This window comes from Carlito syrichta, unplaced genomic scaffold (genome assembly GCF_000164805.1).
Source record: "Carlito syrichta isolate Samal-C Ts95f unplaced genomic scaffold, Tarsius_syrichta-2.0.1 Scaffold67786, whole genome shotgun sequence".
In the NCBI taxonomy this organism is placed as follows: Eukaryota; Metazoa; Chordata; class Mammalia; order Primates; family Tarsiidae; genus Carlito; species Carlito syrichta.
Window position 1 is genome coordinate 90,051 of NW_007011882.1, and position 18,424 is coordinate 108,474.

At 42.5% G+C, this 18,424-nt stretch overlaps 1 protein-coding gene across 1 annotated transcript in view; it reads left to right on the forward strand.

Annotated features, from left to right (window-relative positions):
• Window positions 1-18,424, forward strand: part of LOC103253731 (serine/threonine-protein phosphatase 6 regulatory ankyrin repeat subunit B) — a 179,137-nt gene that overhangs the window by 71,402 nt on the left and 89,311 nt on the right. Inside the window, exons 9-11 of the mRNA XM_021709359.1 lie at window positions 5,843-5,957; window positions 15,773-15,855; window positions 16,991-17,054. Coding sequence (XP_021565034.1) covers window positions 5,843-5,957; window positions 15,773-15,855; window positions 16,991-17,054 — 262 coding nt within the window. The remainder of the gene's footprint in view (window positions 1-5,842; window positions 5,958-15,772; window positions 15,856-16,990; window positions 17,055-18,424) is intronic.

Sequence of the window (18,424 nt, forward strand, 5' to 3'; positions counted from 1 at the left end):
TTCCTCAGGAGGCACTCTGGTGTCTCTTCTCTCAGCTGACAGTTCTTGGCATCCATGACACACGTGAGGTAGTTCTTCCATCTGACTTTTTAAATGCCTGGGAAGCAGAATGGGAGGTTCTCTTTCCTCCTATCTGTTGGCTGCCTTCGGGGAGAATCCTGGGCCGCCCCCGGGACCCCCTCTCCAGAGATGCCAGGTCCTGGTGTCATCCCCCAGAGCAGGTTGCAGTGGCAGGAGCCCTCATCCTCAGGAGCTGGGGTGTGGCCCCACGTGGGAATGTGGTACAGCTCAGGGACACGCATAATGTGCCCCTGAGAAACGTACCTTGCATTTACTTTATTGTTTTGAGAGATTGCTTTCATGTGGGACTTGGTGTGGCCTTCCTCTGCTTCCCTGACTATCTTGGTCAGGTTCACTAGTACTTCATAACAACATTTTCCTCCCCGAGTCACCCTGCTTTGGTGAGATGGTCCTAAGAAAATCCTCTTATTGGTGAGCAGAGACCCCGTCTGCCAGGCAGCTGCGTTGTTACAGTGAGAGAGGGAGAGAAACTGGGTGGGGACACAGCCTGTGCAGGAGGCATCTGACCTGGCTGCATGCGCCAGGCAGGGACCTCAGATACTGACCAGTGGGTTGCAGTGATTCAGAAGTGATGCTGTCTTCACAGATGCTTAAACAACAAGTAGAGCTTAAGAGGGAGGTGTCCAGTGCCTGCTTGGGACATCTGGGTGGAAGGTTATTGACAGTTTTGCTCACAGTCCTTCCAAGGCCATTTGATGAGATGACTGTTCTCGTTTGTGCAATGAACAGCTAACTTCAGGTGAATGCTCAGAAACTACTGGCTAATTACCCACTCTGAGACACTCTGCATGCTTCTAAACTCACACATGTTTATTTTCCTCACTAATCATCAGTGATCAACTACCAACATTTAGCTTGCAACCCACAGATGAAGAGTAAAAATATTTAACTTGTATTCCAAGCAAAGTTTAAAGATTTCCAAGTGAAAATGGAAAGGTTTGTAGAGGGATTATAAAGCAGAAATTCGTTCATCTAAAATTACTACTTTAATAGAAAACGTATTTCTAAATAGCAAATACATAATCTCTTTTTTATTTTCCCATAAGGTTATGATGCTTTCCTGAAATATATTTTAAATAACAACAAAAGCATATATGGACACTAACTGCGTTTTTAAAGTTTTCACTTGACATATGAAATGGTAGCAGCAAGAAAATCCCCATCGGCTCAGACCCTGTCTCTACCTTTCCGTTATTTTCTATCATTCTTCTCTGCCCCATTTTTGGCCTATTTGAAAAGACTGGTAAATCTGGAGGCCTAACACTTCCTGAGAGCAGTCTGGTAGCTCTTGGCTGGGAAGGACGTGGAATGGTGTGGTGTTGTCCAGGGTGAAGGCTTCTCTGCAGCCTGGGGGCCTCCCTGCACCCCTTCTGAGCCCCTTCTGTGGGTGGACCTTTCAGGCACAACAGCGGGCAGTTCTCAAACAAGCCATGGACTGCCTGCATTGGCAACCTGTCCTCTGAGGCCCTGTGGGGACCTGGGGGCTGCCTGTCCCTAAATACCCTCAAGTCATACAAGGAATTGATCTCAGTCGGATTCTTCTAAATTCAAATCACAGTGAACTGTCTCTTAAGTCCCTAGAAGATCACAATAATTCGCTCTGTTTTATTGTTTTTCCTGATTATAAAATTAGAACATGCTCCCTGTAAACTAAAATTAAGACATTAAAGAGATCTCCTGTGTACCCCTGGCATGTCTCCCAAATCTCATCCTAAGAATTTTTATGGACAGTTTGGTGAGACTTCTGGATTATTCTATGTATTTAAGAATGTATATGTAAAGATGTACCATTATTATTTTATAGAAACGACTGTAGTCTATCTGGGCAACTCATCTTAGAAAGACCTGTTACACCACAGAAGCAAAGATTTGAGGACAGATCTGTATTTGTATCAAATTGCCATTTTTATTTCTCTGTTCCAGTCAGTCAAAATGGAATTACCTTTTTGTACACAGCTATGAAGCCGCAAACCCTAAATGTGCAAAATTCCTGGCAGTGAATTGACTTTCAAGCAAGGCTGTACACCCAGGTCCTGGTGATGAAGTAAGGCATCTCGAATTGTGTATGTGCTCACTGCAGCTGTTGAAGCATGTACCCATCCACAAAGCTCAGGCCTTTGGGATACTTATTTCACTTTGTGGCAAAGATTCTTATTCAGTAACTCTCTGTGCTACCAAAACACCTGTCTAGAAGTATTGTTTGCTGAAAATAATTGTCGGGGAGTTGTCAGTCACAGTGACCAAGATGAATGAAGGGTCGTACGGATGTTGTTAGGAAGATCACATATACGGTCTCATTGCAGAGACTGCACCCTGTCTAGGAAGTTAATGCTCCTTCCCCAGAGCTGAGATGACTGTCAGTGACTTCTTCTGGGTGTAGAACTTGAGTCAGCAGATGAACTCAGCCTTTCCCAAAGCCATGTGTCTATTGCGGGTCTTGACCATGTTCGTATCTTTGGTCCAGTAGTTCTAGTTCTAAAAATGTTGCTGAGGGAAATCATCTGAAATGTAGAGATTTGTAAATATGTTCATTCCTGTGTTTTTCTTAGCAAAAATTGAGGAATAGCCTCAATGTCTAATAACTGGAGACTTGCTAAGTAAATTCTCTGATTTTGTAAATACCGATATTATGTAGTTATTTATATTAATAAAAAAATTAATGACGGGAAGTGTCTGTGATGTAGCGTTATGGAAGAAAGCAGGATACAAAACTCTTTCTGCGATCTCAACTATGAGAATTTCCTATACCCACGCACATGCACACATACATATATACAACTGGAAGGAAACATTCTAGAATATTAATGCTGACTATCTTGGATAATCAGTGAATTTATAGATGACTTTGATTTTTTCCTTGGTATTTTACTATAGCTTCTAAATTTTCCACAATGAGAAAATTACTTCTTAATCAAAAATAAATTATTTAAAACAAATGTATTACATCTTTCTAGACTGACCAAAGCCATTCATATAATATTTATATTTCTCAGGACTTTATATTTCTTCTTCTGGCATATGTACATATGTGTGTATATAGTTTAGATGTACACACTGAACATTGTAGTGTTCATATATCTTATAATGGTATATTTTAGTTTAAATATAACTTACTTTAGTGCAATACAATTGAGAATGAGACTAAGGTCAAACTTGGAGGGCACTTTGTAGACTATCTTGTGAAACACAATTTTTGGATGCGACCTACTCTTAAACAGCAAATGTCTAAGAACATAATTTGATAATTCTGTTACTTACAACTTTCCATTATGATGCAGAGATTCTCTCTGAACAGGATAACCAGGAAACAGGACCTAAGAATAACTCACATTCTGTGCCCCAATATCTGGGGTGTTTTCCCCGTTGGAAACAGACATGCACGTTGGCTCCCATAAGCACAGGGGCACACAGAGTGTCTTTTACTCCTTGAGGGGCTTTCTGCCTTTACTTTCTTACCTTTCCCAGGAGTCTTCTTCAGCCCGTTCCTTTTGAGTTGAGATATAATTCGTATGCTATAGCCACCATCATTTTAAAGCATACAACTCAGTGGATTTAAGTATTTTCACAAGGTTATACAGCCATCGCCACTATTTAATTCCAGAAACCCTGGAGCCGTTAGCCATCACTCCCCATTCCTCCCTCCCCCAGCCCCTGGCAACCTCTCATCTACTTTCTGTCTTGAAAAATTTGTTCAGGCTCTTTTCTTGGATTTTGATTCTTTCAGGCATTCAGGAAACATTTATTTAGTCAGTCAACTAATACACTGTCACCAAAATGAACTATAAATGAATCAAATGTCCTAATCTAAAAACTGAAACTTTTCCAGTATAGAAAACACATGTCGATTGCTGTGTTAGCAGGATATAGCAAAAGCCTTTCTAACTACAACTTAAAACACAACAAAAGACCAAAAGAAATATTTTGCAGGATAAAAATACCATAAATAAAATAAAAAGACAAACAAAAACCTGGGAGAAACATATTTATAACATGTATTAGTAATAAATGAGTAATTTCTCAAGTATTTTCAGAGTTATTGAAAATCAAGGAATAGAAGAACACACACACACACACACACACACACACACACACACACACAGGAAAAATGGGCAAGCCGGGCATGGTGGTTGATGCCTGTAATCTCAGCACTTCAGAAGGACAAGGCAGGAGAATCACTTGAACCCAGAAGTTTGGTACCAGCCTGAGCAACATAGCGAGAATTTATTTCTACAAAAATTTTAAAAAATTAGCCAGGTATGGTGGTACATGACTGTGGCCTCAGCTACTTGGGATGCTGAAGTGGGAGACTCTCTTGAGTCCTGGAGGTTGAGGCTGCAGTGAGCCCTGATCATGCTATTGCATTCCTGCTTGGGTGACAGAGCAAGACCCTGTCTCAAAATAATGATAATAATAATAATAAAAATGGCAAAAGTCATGAAAAATAGTTCACAGAAAAAGATAAAGAAATGGCCCTTCAATATGAAAAGATTTTCAACTTCCTTCATAATAAGAAAACTGAAAATGAAAATCTGGGATGCCAGTTCTCCCTATCCTATGGCCGATATTCAAAGCTTGACGAAGCTGCAGGAAAGAGGCAGCCCCACACAATGCTGGTGCAAGTATGGGGCTGCACTACCCCTAGAGAGGCACTGTCTAGTTTGTTTGCATTGCTATAGAGGAGTATCAGAGGCTGGGTAACTTATAAAGAGGCTCATTTGGCTTGCAGTTCTGCAGGCTGTACAAGAAGCCTGGCACTAGTCCCTGTCAGCATCCAGTGAGGCCTCAGGAAGCTACAGTCATGGTGTGTACAGATCCTGTGGTGAGAAAGGAGGCAGGAGAGAGGGGGAGGTGCCAGGCTTAATAGGCCTTCGAGGAACTAAGAATGAGAGCTCATGCACTCCCTCCAGAACCCTTCATGAGGGATCTGCCCCCACCGTCTCGACACCTCCATTTCAACAAGAGAATTGGGGCAGGGGACATGGAGCACACCATATCCAAACCACAGGCGGCAATAAAGAGGGAAATTTGGCAGAATCTAACAAAACCACATACTGATTTGTCCTTTGACCTAGGAATCTCCCTTCTAGGAATTTGCCCTGAAGATGCGTCTAACAAATGTGTAACAACACATGGGTGAGGTTATTTATTGCAGTGTTTCTGATAATAGCAAAATGTTATTCACAGCCTGAATACTCATCCATAGGAGATGGGGGTACTGAACTCGGGGGTACTGAACTCAGACATTTGCGCAGTGGGAAGTGCAGTGGGAAACAGTGACACTGCACACAAATGCAGAAGAACTTTAAGAAGCGATCCCTGGAAGTGAGTGCCAGGTTTTAGTGTTATGTAAAAATAAAAAACATTTTTGCAAAAAGAAACACAAGAAGCATAAGTTAAAAGTAATGGAAATGATTGCTATCAGATTAGGATGGGAATGAAATGGAAGAGGTAGAAGTGAGAAGAAGACGTTAAAAAATATACGTTTGACTTTTGAAACGTGAATGTTTCAGTGGATACAAATGAATAAAATTAAACCAAAATCCAGTAAAAATTTGAAAACAAAGATAGTCAAATGAACCTAACTGTGTATCAGATTGATAATGTAAGCACACAGAATAAAGAATCCAGATAACTTTCTAACAAAATACTCCCTGTATATGCTGAAATCATTGTAAGAAGTTTTTGAACAAGTGACTCACGTAGAACTAGCATCTGAGCCAAGCCGAGCCCTGTGTGATCCTGCATTAACCCTGTCTTGCAGGAGGTGAGATTGACTGCGTGGACAAGGATGGCAACACTCCCCTCCATGTGGCTGCAAGACATGGCCATGAGCTACTGATCAACACCCTGATCACCAGCGGAGCCGACACAGCCAAGTAGGTCCCTGTGTAGACATGGGAGTGATGACCACGTGCGGCGACACTGCCAGAGGGCTGGTCGCACAGTGGGTGGCTCCCATGTGTCCAGGTGAGGGTGGATCTGCACAATTACACTGAACACAAGTGAAATCTGAAATAATCTGAAATCTGAAATAAGAATCTAATATTCTTCTGTTCTTTCCAATCAATGCTTAGTGGTACTTTAGGGAGATTTTTTTTTCTTCGAGAGACAGGATCTTGCTCCATGGCCCAGGCTGGAGAGCAGTAGCACGATCCTAGCTCACTGTGGCCTCAAATTCCTAGGCTCAAGTGATTCTCCCACCTCAACCTCCCAGGTAGCTAGTACTACAGGCATGTGCTACCATGCATGGCTAATTTTTATTTCATTTTTTAAAATTTTAAAGTATTTTTTGTAGAGATGGGATCTCACTGTGATGCCCAGACTGGTCTCACCAATGCTTAATGTTAAACAGGAAAAAATATAACATAACTGGAGAAATTCAGAATTTGTTCAGAATTCTTTCTCAGTTTTAATAACATAGTTTTAGAGTACAGTTGAGTAAATCTGCATAGAGAAGGGGGGACCTGACTTCACTTAAACTTCACTTCAGCAAAAACATATACAGCACTTGCATGGGACTGTCATGGCACTGGGTACTATGGGAGACTTTAGAGGAAGGAAGTTATCTGATTAGTGTCTTCAAGGAGCTCATCATTTTGTTAGGGGCCCAAGGCCCACTTAGGACAGAAAGCCACGCAAGATAGAACATTATAAAGTTCTAAATGAAATATAACTTAAGTGGCCAAATGTTTGGTGTAGACAATAAATACCAAATAATCTAGACAGGAGAGGACCCAAAGGTGGCCAGCATCTTCTGAAAAGGCTCCAGGGAGAAGGCTCTAAGGAGGCAGGCTTTGAGGGTGACAACTGAGCAGGGTGGCAGCTACCCAGGCAGGGAGGATGGTAGAAAACAGAGGAAAAGAACACCCCTTAGAGAAGAGCGTGGCCAGCAGAGGAATGGGACATGATGATGTCAAAGGAGAGGGGACCCAGTGACCCCAGAGAAGTGGGATGCAGTGATGTCAGAGGAGAGGGGAGGTAGTGATGCCAGAGGAGAGGGGATGTGGTGATGTCAGAGGAGAGGGAATATGGTGCTACCAGAGGAGAGGGATGCGGTGACACCATAGGAGAGAGGATGTGGTGATGTCAGAGGAGAGAGGACATAGTGATGCCAGAGTAGAGGGTACTTAGTGATGTATGAGGAGAGGGGATGGGGTGACACATGAGGAGAGAGGACATGATGCCAGAGGAGAGGGGGCATGGTAACACTAGAGAAGAGGGATATGGTGACACTGCACTCCACCTGAGGGCAGTGTCATGTGGTAGCTGGGGTCCCAACTTTGGTGGATATTTCCTGAGCTCGAATCCAGCCGCCTCACTTGTGAGTGGTGTGATTTGAGCCTGTTGCTTTAACCCTCTGTGCTTGAATTCTCTCATGTGAAAAATGGGAGGAATAACAGTACCAATTTGTAGGTTTGTTGTGGAGATTAAATGACTTAATGACTGGTAGGATCTGTGCAAGTATGAGTTATATTAATACACCTGCTGAGGTTATTACAAAGATAATCCTCGTTAAGGTTATTTGAACAGTGCTTGGCACACAGTGAGCTGCCAGGACATGTTCACTCTTATTGTGGTACTTAACAATAGCTTGAACCAGATTAATGAGGCCTGACTGCCTAAATAAAGAGTTTAGCTTTGATCACAGAGACGATGGGTCATAATAGCTGACTTTTAGGGGAAAAATGTGGGGGCGGTGTGCATTAGGAATTCCGTTTTATTTGTCAAATGTGCAACAGAATTGAAAATATTGCTTGAAATGAGCCAGTGTTAAAATGGTCTGGGGAAACCATTATGGATGGGATCATGAAATCTGAGTCACAGAGGGCTAGATGTTCTGGGCTTAAAATAATTCTATGAAGTGCTCTGGCAGGTTGGTGGAAATGACTTCTTTAAACCCTTGGTGAATTGGTAGTAATAACTTCACGAAGCGGTTTGGCTATTTGGTGGAGATGACCTCCTTAAGCACTCTGGCATGTTCGTAGTAATAACTTCTATCAAGTGCTTTAGTGGGTTGATAGTACGTAGTGGTTTATTTGCAGTTGTTCAGCATGAACTTGAACTGGTTGGTTTCCATAACCTCGTAGGCTCCATCTCACAGTAGAGATAAGAACAAGAGCAAATGGCTCTTGTTCTTGGTTTGGACTATGTACCAGGCTGTGGGAACACAGTCAGGGAGACAGACACTCTCTGAGTCCCCCAGAAGTGACGACATTTTAGCGACAGGAAGGCTGTGTAGGAGTTTGCCAGGTGGACAAAATTATGAAATAGAAAGAGAGTGGGGACCAAGGCAGGGCATTCCAAGAGGAGGAAACGGTTTTTATAGGACTCAAACATGTGAACATGCAGATTTCCCAAGTGGGTCATCTGATGTGTGTTGGGGAGGGGAAGATGTGAGCTGGGAAGGCAGGAAGAGCCACAGCTTGGAGGACTGCTCAGGGTCTGGGTTCCATTCTGAGGCGTTCGGAAGCTACTGAAGAATGCTAAGTGGGTGCAGAGTATACTGTGTCTACTGATCCACTTGTGAGTGGAAAGATCATTCTGATTGCAGTCAGACGTGCTGGAGGCAGTCAGACGTACTGTGGGCAGTCCAGACCAGAAACTCCTGGCAGCCTCTTGTGGATCTCCAGGGAGAAAAGATGAGGTCTTGGGCTAAGAACATGGCTGAGGCCGACAGAGGAGGGGAAGCTGACAAGTAGCATTAGCAGTGGGCTGTCTCTTTTTAGAAGGAAAAGGAACCTGCCATAAGCCAAAGGCACTTTTCACTAGGATGCCACCGGCTAAAAGAAGCTGCTGGATTTTGTGGAAGGAGTACCACGCTAGGACTCAGGACACTCTTCTGGATTCTGGAGTTTCTGGCCAGTTCCTGGCTGTTGAGAGCCAGTGGTCATGAGTACTCAGTGTTAGTTATGCAGAAGTGGAATGTTGAGGCACCAACCAGCCATCTTTGTGTTGTGTTCATATTTTTGGTGGTATTCTTCTTTCAGTTCTGGGTTACTTGAGGAGTTTTAGTCAAACAATCATGAATTTCTGATTCTCATCCAGACTTGAATCCATTTTAGGGATAGAAATAAACTGAGCCCAATGCTTACTTAAAATTTTCCCCCAAAACCCACTTAATTCAATGAGCATGCAGTTTATTTCCTTGTAATTATCTTGCTTTCAATTTATGCAAACACATACCACATAGCAAGAGTACCTTGGAAATGGTATTATGGTTCAAGCAGCCTTCCCTTCTGTTGGCTCTGTTGTGACCCAGCATCAAAGAGCCACATCTGCTTTCTTTTGTCACAGGAAGTCTGGGGATAAGACATGCTACTTTCATTGACAGTGGTTCATTAAGGCAGTGATTGTGTGTGTGTATATGGAAGAAAGGGAACCACCTTATGGAGAAATATCTAAATGAAAGGTAGAGAAACTGAAGATGAAATTTGCCAAAGCCCTTCAGAAAATCACTGTTCTTTGGGTTGCTCCTAAGTTTATTAAAGAGGAGAAAAACAGGCGTTTTCTTCTGTAAATAAGTAAACAAACAAATAGCATTTCTGAAAATAACCCATCTTTGTCCATAAACAGTATCGCCAAATGGGTTTAAAAAGAGCCCTACACAATGAGTTTTCTCATTATTACTTTCTTATGAATGTATTTGCATCTGTTGTCAACACTTGATTAGAATGTTCTTTGTTATTCTTTCTGCTTCTGTGAACTTTAAAGTCAATGCACATCCCACAACTTGGCTCGGTGTTCCTGCACCTTTGCATGGTGTCAGAGCCCTTTGGTTTTTCCATTGACTTTATGAGCTTGGGGCTCTTGTCTTCAGGATTGTAGAAGCCTTCCACCTCACCAGCTGTGTTCCAAGTTCTGCAGCAGAATTGGGGTCTTGCAGTTGTAAAGGTAACTGATTCTGACAGTCATTCACTCATTCAGTATTTGTTGAGGGCCGGTTAACTGTTATCTGCCAGGTTTTGGGATAAGAAAGGTCCCCGCCCTCAAGGAATCTGTGATCCATGGGGGGGCACATTTTCAAAAGCAATGATAATCTGCATGTTGAGTGTGATACCAGAGCAAGGGCACATGGGAAAACACATCTGAGACATGGAACCCCATCTGGAAAGGCCAGGGAGGGCCTCTGGGAAGGAACAATGGTTAGTCAAGACTGAAGGATAGTAGCCATCAGGTGATGGTGCTGGGTCTTTCAGATCCTCAGTGCAGACTTATGTGTGTTATACTGTGATGTGGAGATGTGTAAATACAAGGCTAGACATAAACTTCCTTGGCTTCGGAAACTAATATGTCAACACATTAAAAAGTTATTAAACATGGGCAAGCAGAAGCCACCAGTGTCCGTGCTGACTGCACAGTTGAGCAGCAACCACACTGATGAGTGCCCACCTGTGCCAGGCCTGGTGGGGGGGCACATTTAGTTGTAAAGCAGCCACGTGGGGAAGTGCTGTGGTGATCCCCATCTTACAGGGAACATTAGTGAGGTACCAAGATGTCCAGGGACCCTCCAAGGTCACAGAGTCAGGGAGGACTGGGGCTCCATCCTTATCAATGGACTCTGGGCCTCTGCTCTGAACACACATCACATAGCCTCTCCACACAGCTGGTGAGTGAGTGGTTATGTTTTGCCAGAGTTAAATCACAGTTTGTGTAGGAAGCCAAGAATGAATCAAGATCAGCTGACATTTCTGTATCTCTAAATCCTTTCTCTGCTTCTAAATCCTTTATGATACTCACCTCACCTCCCTGGGGATGTGCATTTGGTTTAGCTTTGATCACTGAGTGGGAGAGACAAAAACATTTCCTAAATTTAGAATCGGATGATTTTACAGTTCTTTGGAGTTCGACACACACTGCAGAATGGAAGTTTTGACATGGTTCAAAGTGGAAGCTGGTGGATGTGGTCACAGAGGCCTTGACTCATTACTGCTGGCTTTGTTCCCATGGAAGGCTCAGGTGCTGCCTGGTCACCAGCCCTCCCTAGGCTCACATGTGCCATCAGTCCACCAAGTCCATCTGTGTCTCTTCTCACCGGCCCCACCAAGACCACACAAGCACCACCATGAGCCGAGATATGTCATGGGTGTCAACGTGTGGGAAGATGAAGTCTTTTAGATGAGCCCAAATGCTCTTGTGGTGATGGTTTTATATCACCATTAAAAAGGAAGGAGCTGGATGCTTTTTTTAAAAACAGCATATACTGTATGGTTCAGTTTATATGGGGACATGACAAAAAATTTAATATCTTGATTGTCCTGTGTTTACATCACTGTAAAAATTTCTCAACATTCACCAAGTATACACTAAAATTGGACACATTTTATTGGAAATGAATTATATCTGAATAAATTGTTTTAAGGAGAAATAAAAAGAAAAAGACCATTTAAAAATTCTCACAGGCCAGGCACAGTGGCTTAAGCCTGTATATAATCCCAGCACTTTGGAAGGCCGAGGTGAGAGAACTACCTAAGCCCATGGGTTTGAGACCAGCCTGGGCAACTTTGCGAGACTTCATCTCTACAATAAATTTTTTAAAAATTAGCTGGGCACGGTAGCTCATGTCTATAGTTCTGGCTACTTGGAAGGCTGAGGTGGAAGGATCGCCTGAGCCCAGCAGGTGACAATGGGGTGGCTGCAAGCATGCCACTGCACTCCAGTTTAGGCCATGGAATGGAAACTAAAAAAAATAAAAATAAAAAATTTCACAGAGAACTCTTCAGATCTCCAAAATATTTTCCAGCCACCCTCAGGGAGGCACTGAGTGGTCTGTGAAACAGTAGGAGAAAGCTAGAAGATTTCGGGTAGAGGAACCAGTGTGAGCAAAGGTCTGAGGGCAGGACAGGGCTGTTCACGGATATTCTAGAATATGCACCCATCAGGCAACAGCAGATCCAAAAGGGGCCTCTCAAGCCACATCGGAGAGTTTGGACTTAATTCAAAAGGAACTACTATAGACATCTGCAGCAACAGATGGCAAGGGGCAAGTCTGCTGATTGTCACTGAGGGGTGCTTATTAGATACATGGATACAATTCATAGCACTTGATTTTTTTATCTGGATTGATCAATTGGTTAAGAATTGTAAAATCATCCTATTCTAAATTTAGGAAATGTTTTTGTCTTGTTCACTCAGTGAACAAAACTAAACCAATTACACAGCCCCAGGGAGGTGAGGTGAGGTGAGGTGAGTATTATAAAGGATTTAGAAGCAGAAAAAGGATTTAGAGATACAGAAATGTCAGCTGGACACAATTTGTTCTTGGCTTTAAGGAGTCATACACCTGGTTTGAGGAAGCACAACCTGGTTACAGCTTTAAAACTCACAGATACTGGTGGCCAGCGAAGCCAATGACCATTATAAGGGTAGTCATGGCCCTGCATGGTGAGTGCTTACCATGTGCCGGGTATCTGGCTAACACTCTGTGTTCGTTATTTTGTGGCCCTTCAGTTTCTCTATGTTGTAGACACTGTAACTGTCTTATTCTCCTGTGAGGGAACCATCAGGCACTTACTGAAGATCAAATAGACCGCACATGACAAAACCAGGACTCAGACCCAAAGCTGATGACCCCCTCACCATAGCCGCATGGCCTAAAGGGAAGGCTCTAGGAAAGACTGGATGTAGGGAGGGTACTGTGTCCCTGAAGCACAGGAGAGGCTCAAAAGGACCAACATCCTCACCCTGATCTCTCCACAACACAGTCCTCCAGACCTCATTTGTTCTGAAATAGCTGGGGAGGAGATGCTGCCAGCAGTAAATTGAAACCAGCCCCTACACATGCATCCCATTAATTTAATGACTGGGCAGATGAATGCAGCAGTTTCACTGGGATTGTCCTGCTCTTTCCGTATCTTCTGCCTTATTAGCTTTCTTGTGAGCACGTCTGTGTTCTTGGTCTTCTGAGATGTAAACCTGCTAAAGCAGGGGAAGCTTCTGATTTGGTGGACACTAAGTCCAAATTGTCCTGTTGACGGTTTTATAATCCTTCCTTTATTCACAATCTTATTTTATGGCAAAAAAAAGGAGGAGTTTTATTTTGAAATGCATGTATCATTTCTGAAGTGATTCAGAATGCCAATTCTTGCTTTTTTTTCTTTCGATCTTGACTTGATACTTAGCTTTGCCATTTGAACCATAGTTTTATAGTTAAATTCAAATGCCAATAGTTCTTGAGTCTACACTAATATTTCCAAATCCTACTTTGAGGTGGTGACTTATTAACTGTGAAATAAAAAATATATATCAAACAATTTTTACTAGACCTTTTAAATTAGAGTAGTTTTACCTTTCAGGTTTATAAGAAGCAGTGAAAAAAAAATAAGATAATTAGCTAGCATAGAGTGTGATGAATTATCTAAAGAAAGGGGTGTTAAGTGGCAAGGTTGATTAGAAATATTTACAATGAAGTTTATGGAATATATTATGATATTGTTGTGTTATACCATCACTTATACTTTTGGTTTTTCCCAACTGATTTTTTATAGAGTTTGATGGAATTTCCACTAATTAAATTGCTCATATTGTTTTATATAAAGACATATTTTGTATATATTTATAAACTATATTTTATATATAGTGTGTGTATATATATATATTTATGTGTGTGTATGTATATTTGAAGAATGAGAAAGGCTCAAAGAACTCTTGAGAAGCCCAGCTCTTCATTCTAGGCTCATTCTTTCAGAAACGTTAATCCATCCTAGAAAATATTCTATCCATTCTCGTCTTCCAAATTCCAGAGATAGTTAATCATATATTTTTGCCTTAACCTCCCAAAGCAATAAGATCATTAGGTCAAATAACATTGGCCTCAAGTTTCATTTAGCAAGGCACTTTTACAACATGTTATGTATATATTTTACAAATGTATGTTACTCTGGCATCAAGAGAGAATGGTATAAATCATAGCACAGATAGAGAAGTGTCCTTCCCATCACCTGGCCTCCCTCCTCTTCTTGAGCCTCAAGATTGTCACTGAGGCAAGTGCTTTCAGAATTTTCTGGTAAATGCTGAGAGGCGGTTCCAAGCAGGCCTCCCTATGTGGAAGCTGGGACTTGTGTGTGTTGATGGATACCAGCCATTGTGCACTGGGCTGGGAATTTCCATGTGAGAGAAGGGACCAGAAGGGAAGCTGAACAAAACCCCAGGAGATGGAAAGGTGCTCTTGTGGAGAGAGAACGGTGGGCACTTTCCAGTAACATGGAATACCATAAAGTGTCTATGGATATGTGTGTACCTTCACACAGTCATACACACCGATAGTAGTAACTTGGTGATGGCAAAAAAAATCCATGTGCCCAGTGCTCAGTATGCGCAAATCATCTGTGTGTCTCCACGAAGCATAGAGTCTGCAAACAGCCCAACTGGTGCTGGAGAAGAAACCGGGTAATGAATGCGGCAGGATATAAGTAGACATAGTCCCATATTCGCTTGTGTATGGAGAGGATTGTAAAAACTCAGAAGGTACTGATGTATTGTTTGTTGAGAAGTTCTGAGAAATGATCCCTACATCATAAATGCTTGTGGGTAGACCACCATGTTGTTAGTCACGAGCTATAATTCAGCTCACCGCTCTGGGTTCTCGCTTGAGAAGTGACAGGGGAGAAGAGATTTCATTCCGAAGGCTGAAAGTGCTGCCGTTGAAGGCTGGCAGTCCCTTGAGGCATCATCCTGGGGACTGTTGCGGTGGGGTTGGTTTACGAAGTCCTTTTTTAGATTCTTTCTTCAATAGTGCTAGGTTTATGAAATATAAACAAATTAATGTTTATTACTTCTGTTTTTGTGACTGGTATTGTGATGTGGGTTAATGTGCAACATAAGTCTATCAGGAATGTGAAGTCTCACCCACAAAAAGTAGACTTTAGCATTTATTCTTGTTCAAAACTTTCTCTCTTTTTTTTGAGTCAGGGTCTTACTTTGTCGCCCAGGCTGCTGTGCAGTGGCATGATCATGGCAATCACGGCTCACTGCAACCTCGACCTCCTAGGCTCAGTCAGTCCTTCTACTTCAGCCTCCTGAGTAACTGGCATGTGCCACCATGCCCGGCTAATTTTTAAATTTTTTTGTAGGAATGAGGTTTTACTATGCTGCCCAGGCTGGTCTCGAGCTCCTGGGTTCAGGTAATTGTTCACCTTGGCCTCCCAAAGTGCTGGGATTACAGACATGAGCCACCACACTCAGCACAAAACCTATTTTCAGTAATACAGCCATTATGAACTCTTAACACAGTGCTTGGGACATAACACATTAATAATATTTGTTTATTATTAATCAAGAAATAAGACAGGTCGCACTTCCAAGTTGAGAGTTGATCTCCAGCATGGTGTTTGATGCTCAGAAAGCATTGAGTAGATGCATGAAAGGAGACATGTGGTGGCTAAGCTGAAAAAAACACCAGAGGGAAGTTCATTTTAAATTTAAAGAGTCCTGGTTTATGTGAAACAGATTTTCTAAAAAAAACATACATTCCTGTGGTTATGGGCTTTTAATTGTGGTTTAGATTCAAGTGTTTATTGTTTCAAGGTAGAAAATGACTGCACAATTATTTATTGGATGGAAAGATTACAAAATCACTTCAGCCAGGGGTCCTTCCTGAGGTGTTGTTACTTCCATCCGAGAACTTCTAGAAAGGCCACTGTCCTTGTGCATGTGGAGAACTGTCATGGTGAGCTGTTGTCTCCTCTCTCCTCAGGTGTGGGGTCCACAGCATGTTCCCCCTACACTTGGCTGCCCTAAATGCGCACTCTGACTGCTGCAGGAAGCTGCTGTCATCTGGTAAGTAAGTCCCTCACCAGAGGCAAGGCTTGGTGTGTTCCGCACACGAGTCACGTGGCTTCAGGTGTGTGGTCCGTGAGTGGCTGCGTGCTTCCTGTCCTTACTGCCCTGGCAGAGCAAGTCCTGTTGCACAGCATGTGGCAGTTCCCGGTGGCCCTCGGCATTGAAGCTATTTAAATGTCTGTATTCCTGCCCCAGAATGAGAGTCTTGTCTGTTTCCCAAGTAAAAGCTTAGGTGGCTCAAGGTGGCCCAAGCTTGTAGGAAGGATCAGTCACAGAAGAAGGAGACACCACTGAGGCTTGAAACGATGGCTTAACGTTTAACATTTTCAATAAAGCACCAAGGCCAGCTCCCCCACATCTGGTGGTAGAAAATGTCGTGTCGCCTTCCCACTCCCTGGGCCCTGAAAAGCCATTATGCCTAGTTTCCTCTGACTAGGTTTGATTTCTGTTATCTTTAAATGTGGGTCTGTTTGGAGCCAAGAGAGACTTTCTGGCTTGGAACTTTGTTAATCTTTCTCATCACCACTTCTGCCAATCTCCACGTGTTAAGATGCTCCCAGGCTTTCGAGAATGGTAGTCTGCAAGGCAAAGATTGTGAATTAATGCATCAGATGTCCCAGTGGCACTTTTTCCCCTTTAAATACTCTCCCTGTGGCTGATTCCACGTTGGCTGCTGTCAGCATGTTTAAAAATAAGCCCTGCACGCAAGCATGTTTCCTGAATCCTAAGCCAACCGAGAGGTTGGAGCACACTTAAGAAAATGTCTCCCCAGCATGCTAGGATGACTCTTCTGCTTTCGGTGTCTTCTCCACGTGTCTGTCTGCCCGCCTGTTGCCCTGCTTATCTCAGATTGGCTTCATATGTTTCCGTCCTGGAACGGAGAAATGGGGCTGCAGCTTGCCCCGAGCCAAGTGTGAAAGCAATTCCCTGACTTCACGGTTCTTCCCATAAAACCGCTGTGCTTGAGCAGTTGCCGTTCATGTCCATGACAACCTCATTCTGACTACACCTGCTTGCATTCTGGTTTTTCTACTAACTGATTTTTCTGTCTCTGCAATGTTTCTTGTGGTTTAACTAGGACAAAAGTATAGCATAGTGTCCTTGTTTAGTAATGAGCACGTGCTGTCTGCAGGCTTTGAAATAGACACCCCTGATAAATTTGGAAGAACGTGCCTTCATGCCGCTGCTGCAGGAGGGTGAGTAGTTGGCAGTTCTCATTTTCATGACTTAATGCCTAATTCAGCTTTATTGACTTATGGTGCCTGTGAAACAAAGGCAATTTCCTCACTGAAACAGGTAAGAATCATTTCTACCAAATATCAAATACCACTCTTACATTTCCAGATTACGTGCATTTTGTTCTTCCAGAGAAAAATTGTCAACCAATATACATACAGCAAATATTTTTTCCTTTTTTTCTTTTCTCTATCTTTTATTTCTCTTTAAAATTGTAGAGTTTCAGGCTGTAGAATATGTATCTATTTGGTACTCCCTCCACCAAAAGAAAATAACTTGAAATTTGTTTCTAAGTCTTGCCTCTTTGTTGCTGGTAGGTGAGTGATGATCAAAAGAACCCAAAATTGAGTTAATTCATATTCGTTTATAGACATTTTCATTCTTATTGCAAATCTGATCTTTCTAAGTCTTTATGACTAAATGTGAAAAAAGGTCAAATAAACCCCAAAAATAGGCAAGAAGTGATTTAATCCTTGCCTTTCTTTTTTTTTTTTTTTGAGTTGTAAAGAGAATTTTTTATCAGCTACTCTCCTATTTCATACCAGTGGTTAGATTGAAGCTCTGACAATATACTGTTGATGTATGTGACCACACATGACCAAACATGGCATCTCTTGGATGACCTTGTTTGGGTAAGCTTGTTGGTCCTTAAGGAACATCAATGCTCCTCCATCTGTCACTTGCATATTACCATAGGCATTTGCAAAGGTGGACTAACGATGATGCTTTAGGGCTTCTTATTTACCTGGATCCCTTCTGAAGCTTTAGAAATAGTTTTATATTCATAATTCTGTATTGTTTTTGAGAGCTCCCTTACCCCACTCCAGCCCCAAGACTGTATGAGTTTTATGAGCCTTGCATCTTGAATCTGCCACTACCTTTGACACTTTGTGTCATTCTGTAGGATACAAGTGCTTCAAGTCACCTGACATGTGACACCAATACTTCCTTGTCCTAAACAGTTTTTATAAGGGGGGGCCCCCCAAAAAACTGGAATTATCTTTTGGAAGATAGGCCTCTTATAGTACACTCAGAATGTGTTCTTCTGGATCAAACAGTCAACCAAAGTTTTTATCTGGAAGTTTTGAGAAAGTTGTATCACAATTTGTGGAAGAAATATCCTGAGTTGTAGCAAACAGGTGACTGGTTCTTCCACCGTGACAACACACCTGCCCACACCATGCTAAGTGTTCAGCAGTTTTTGACCAAAAAAACAGTATATCCCCAGGGCCCCACCCTCCCTATTCACCTGATCTTGTCCTGAGCAGCCTTTTTTGTTTGTTTCCTTGGTTGAAAAAGTCCCCAAAGGGAAACATTTTGCCCATGTGGA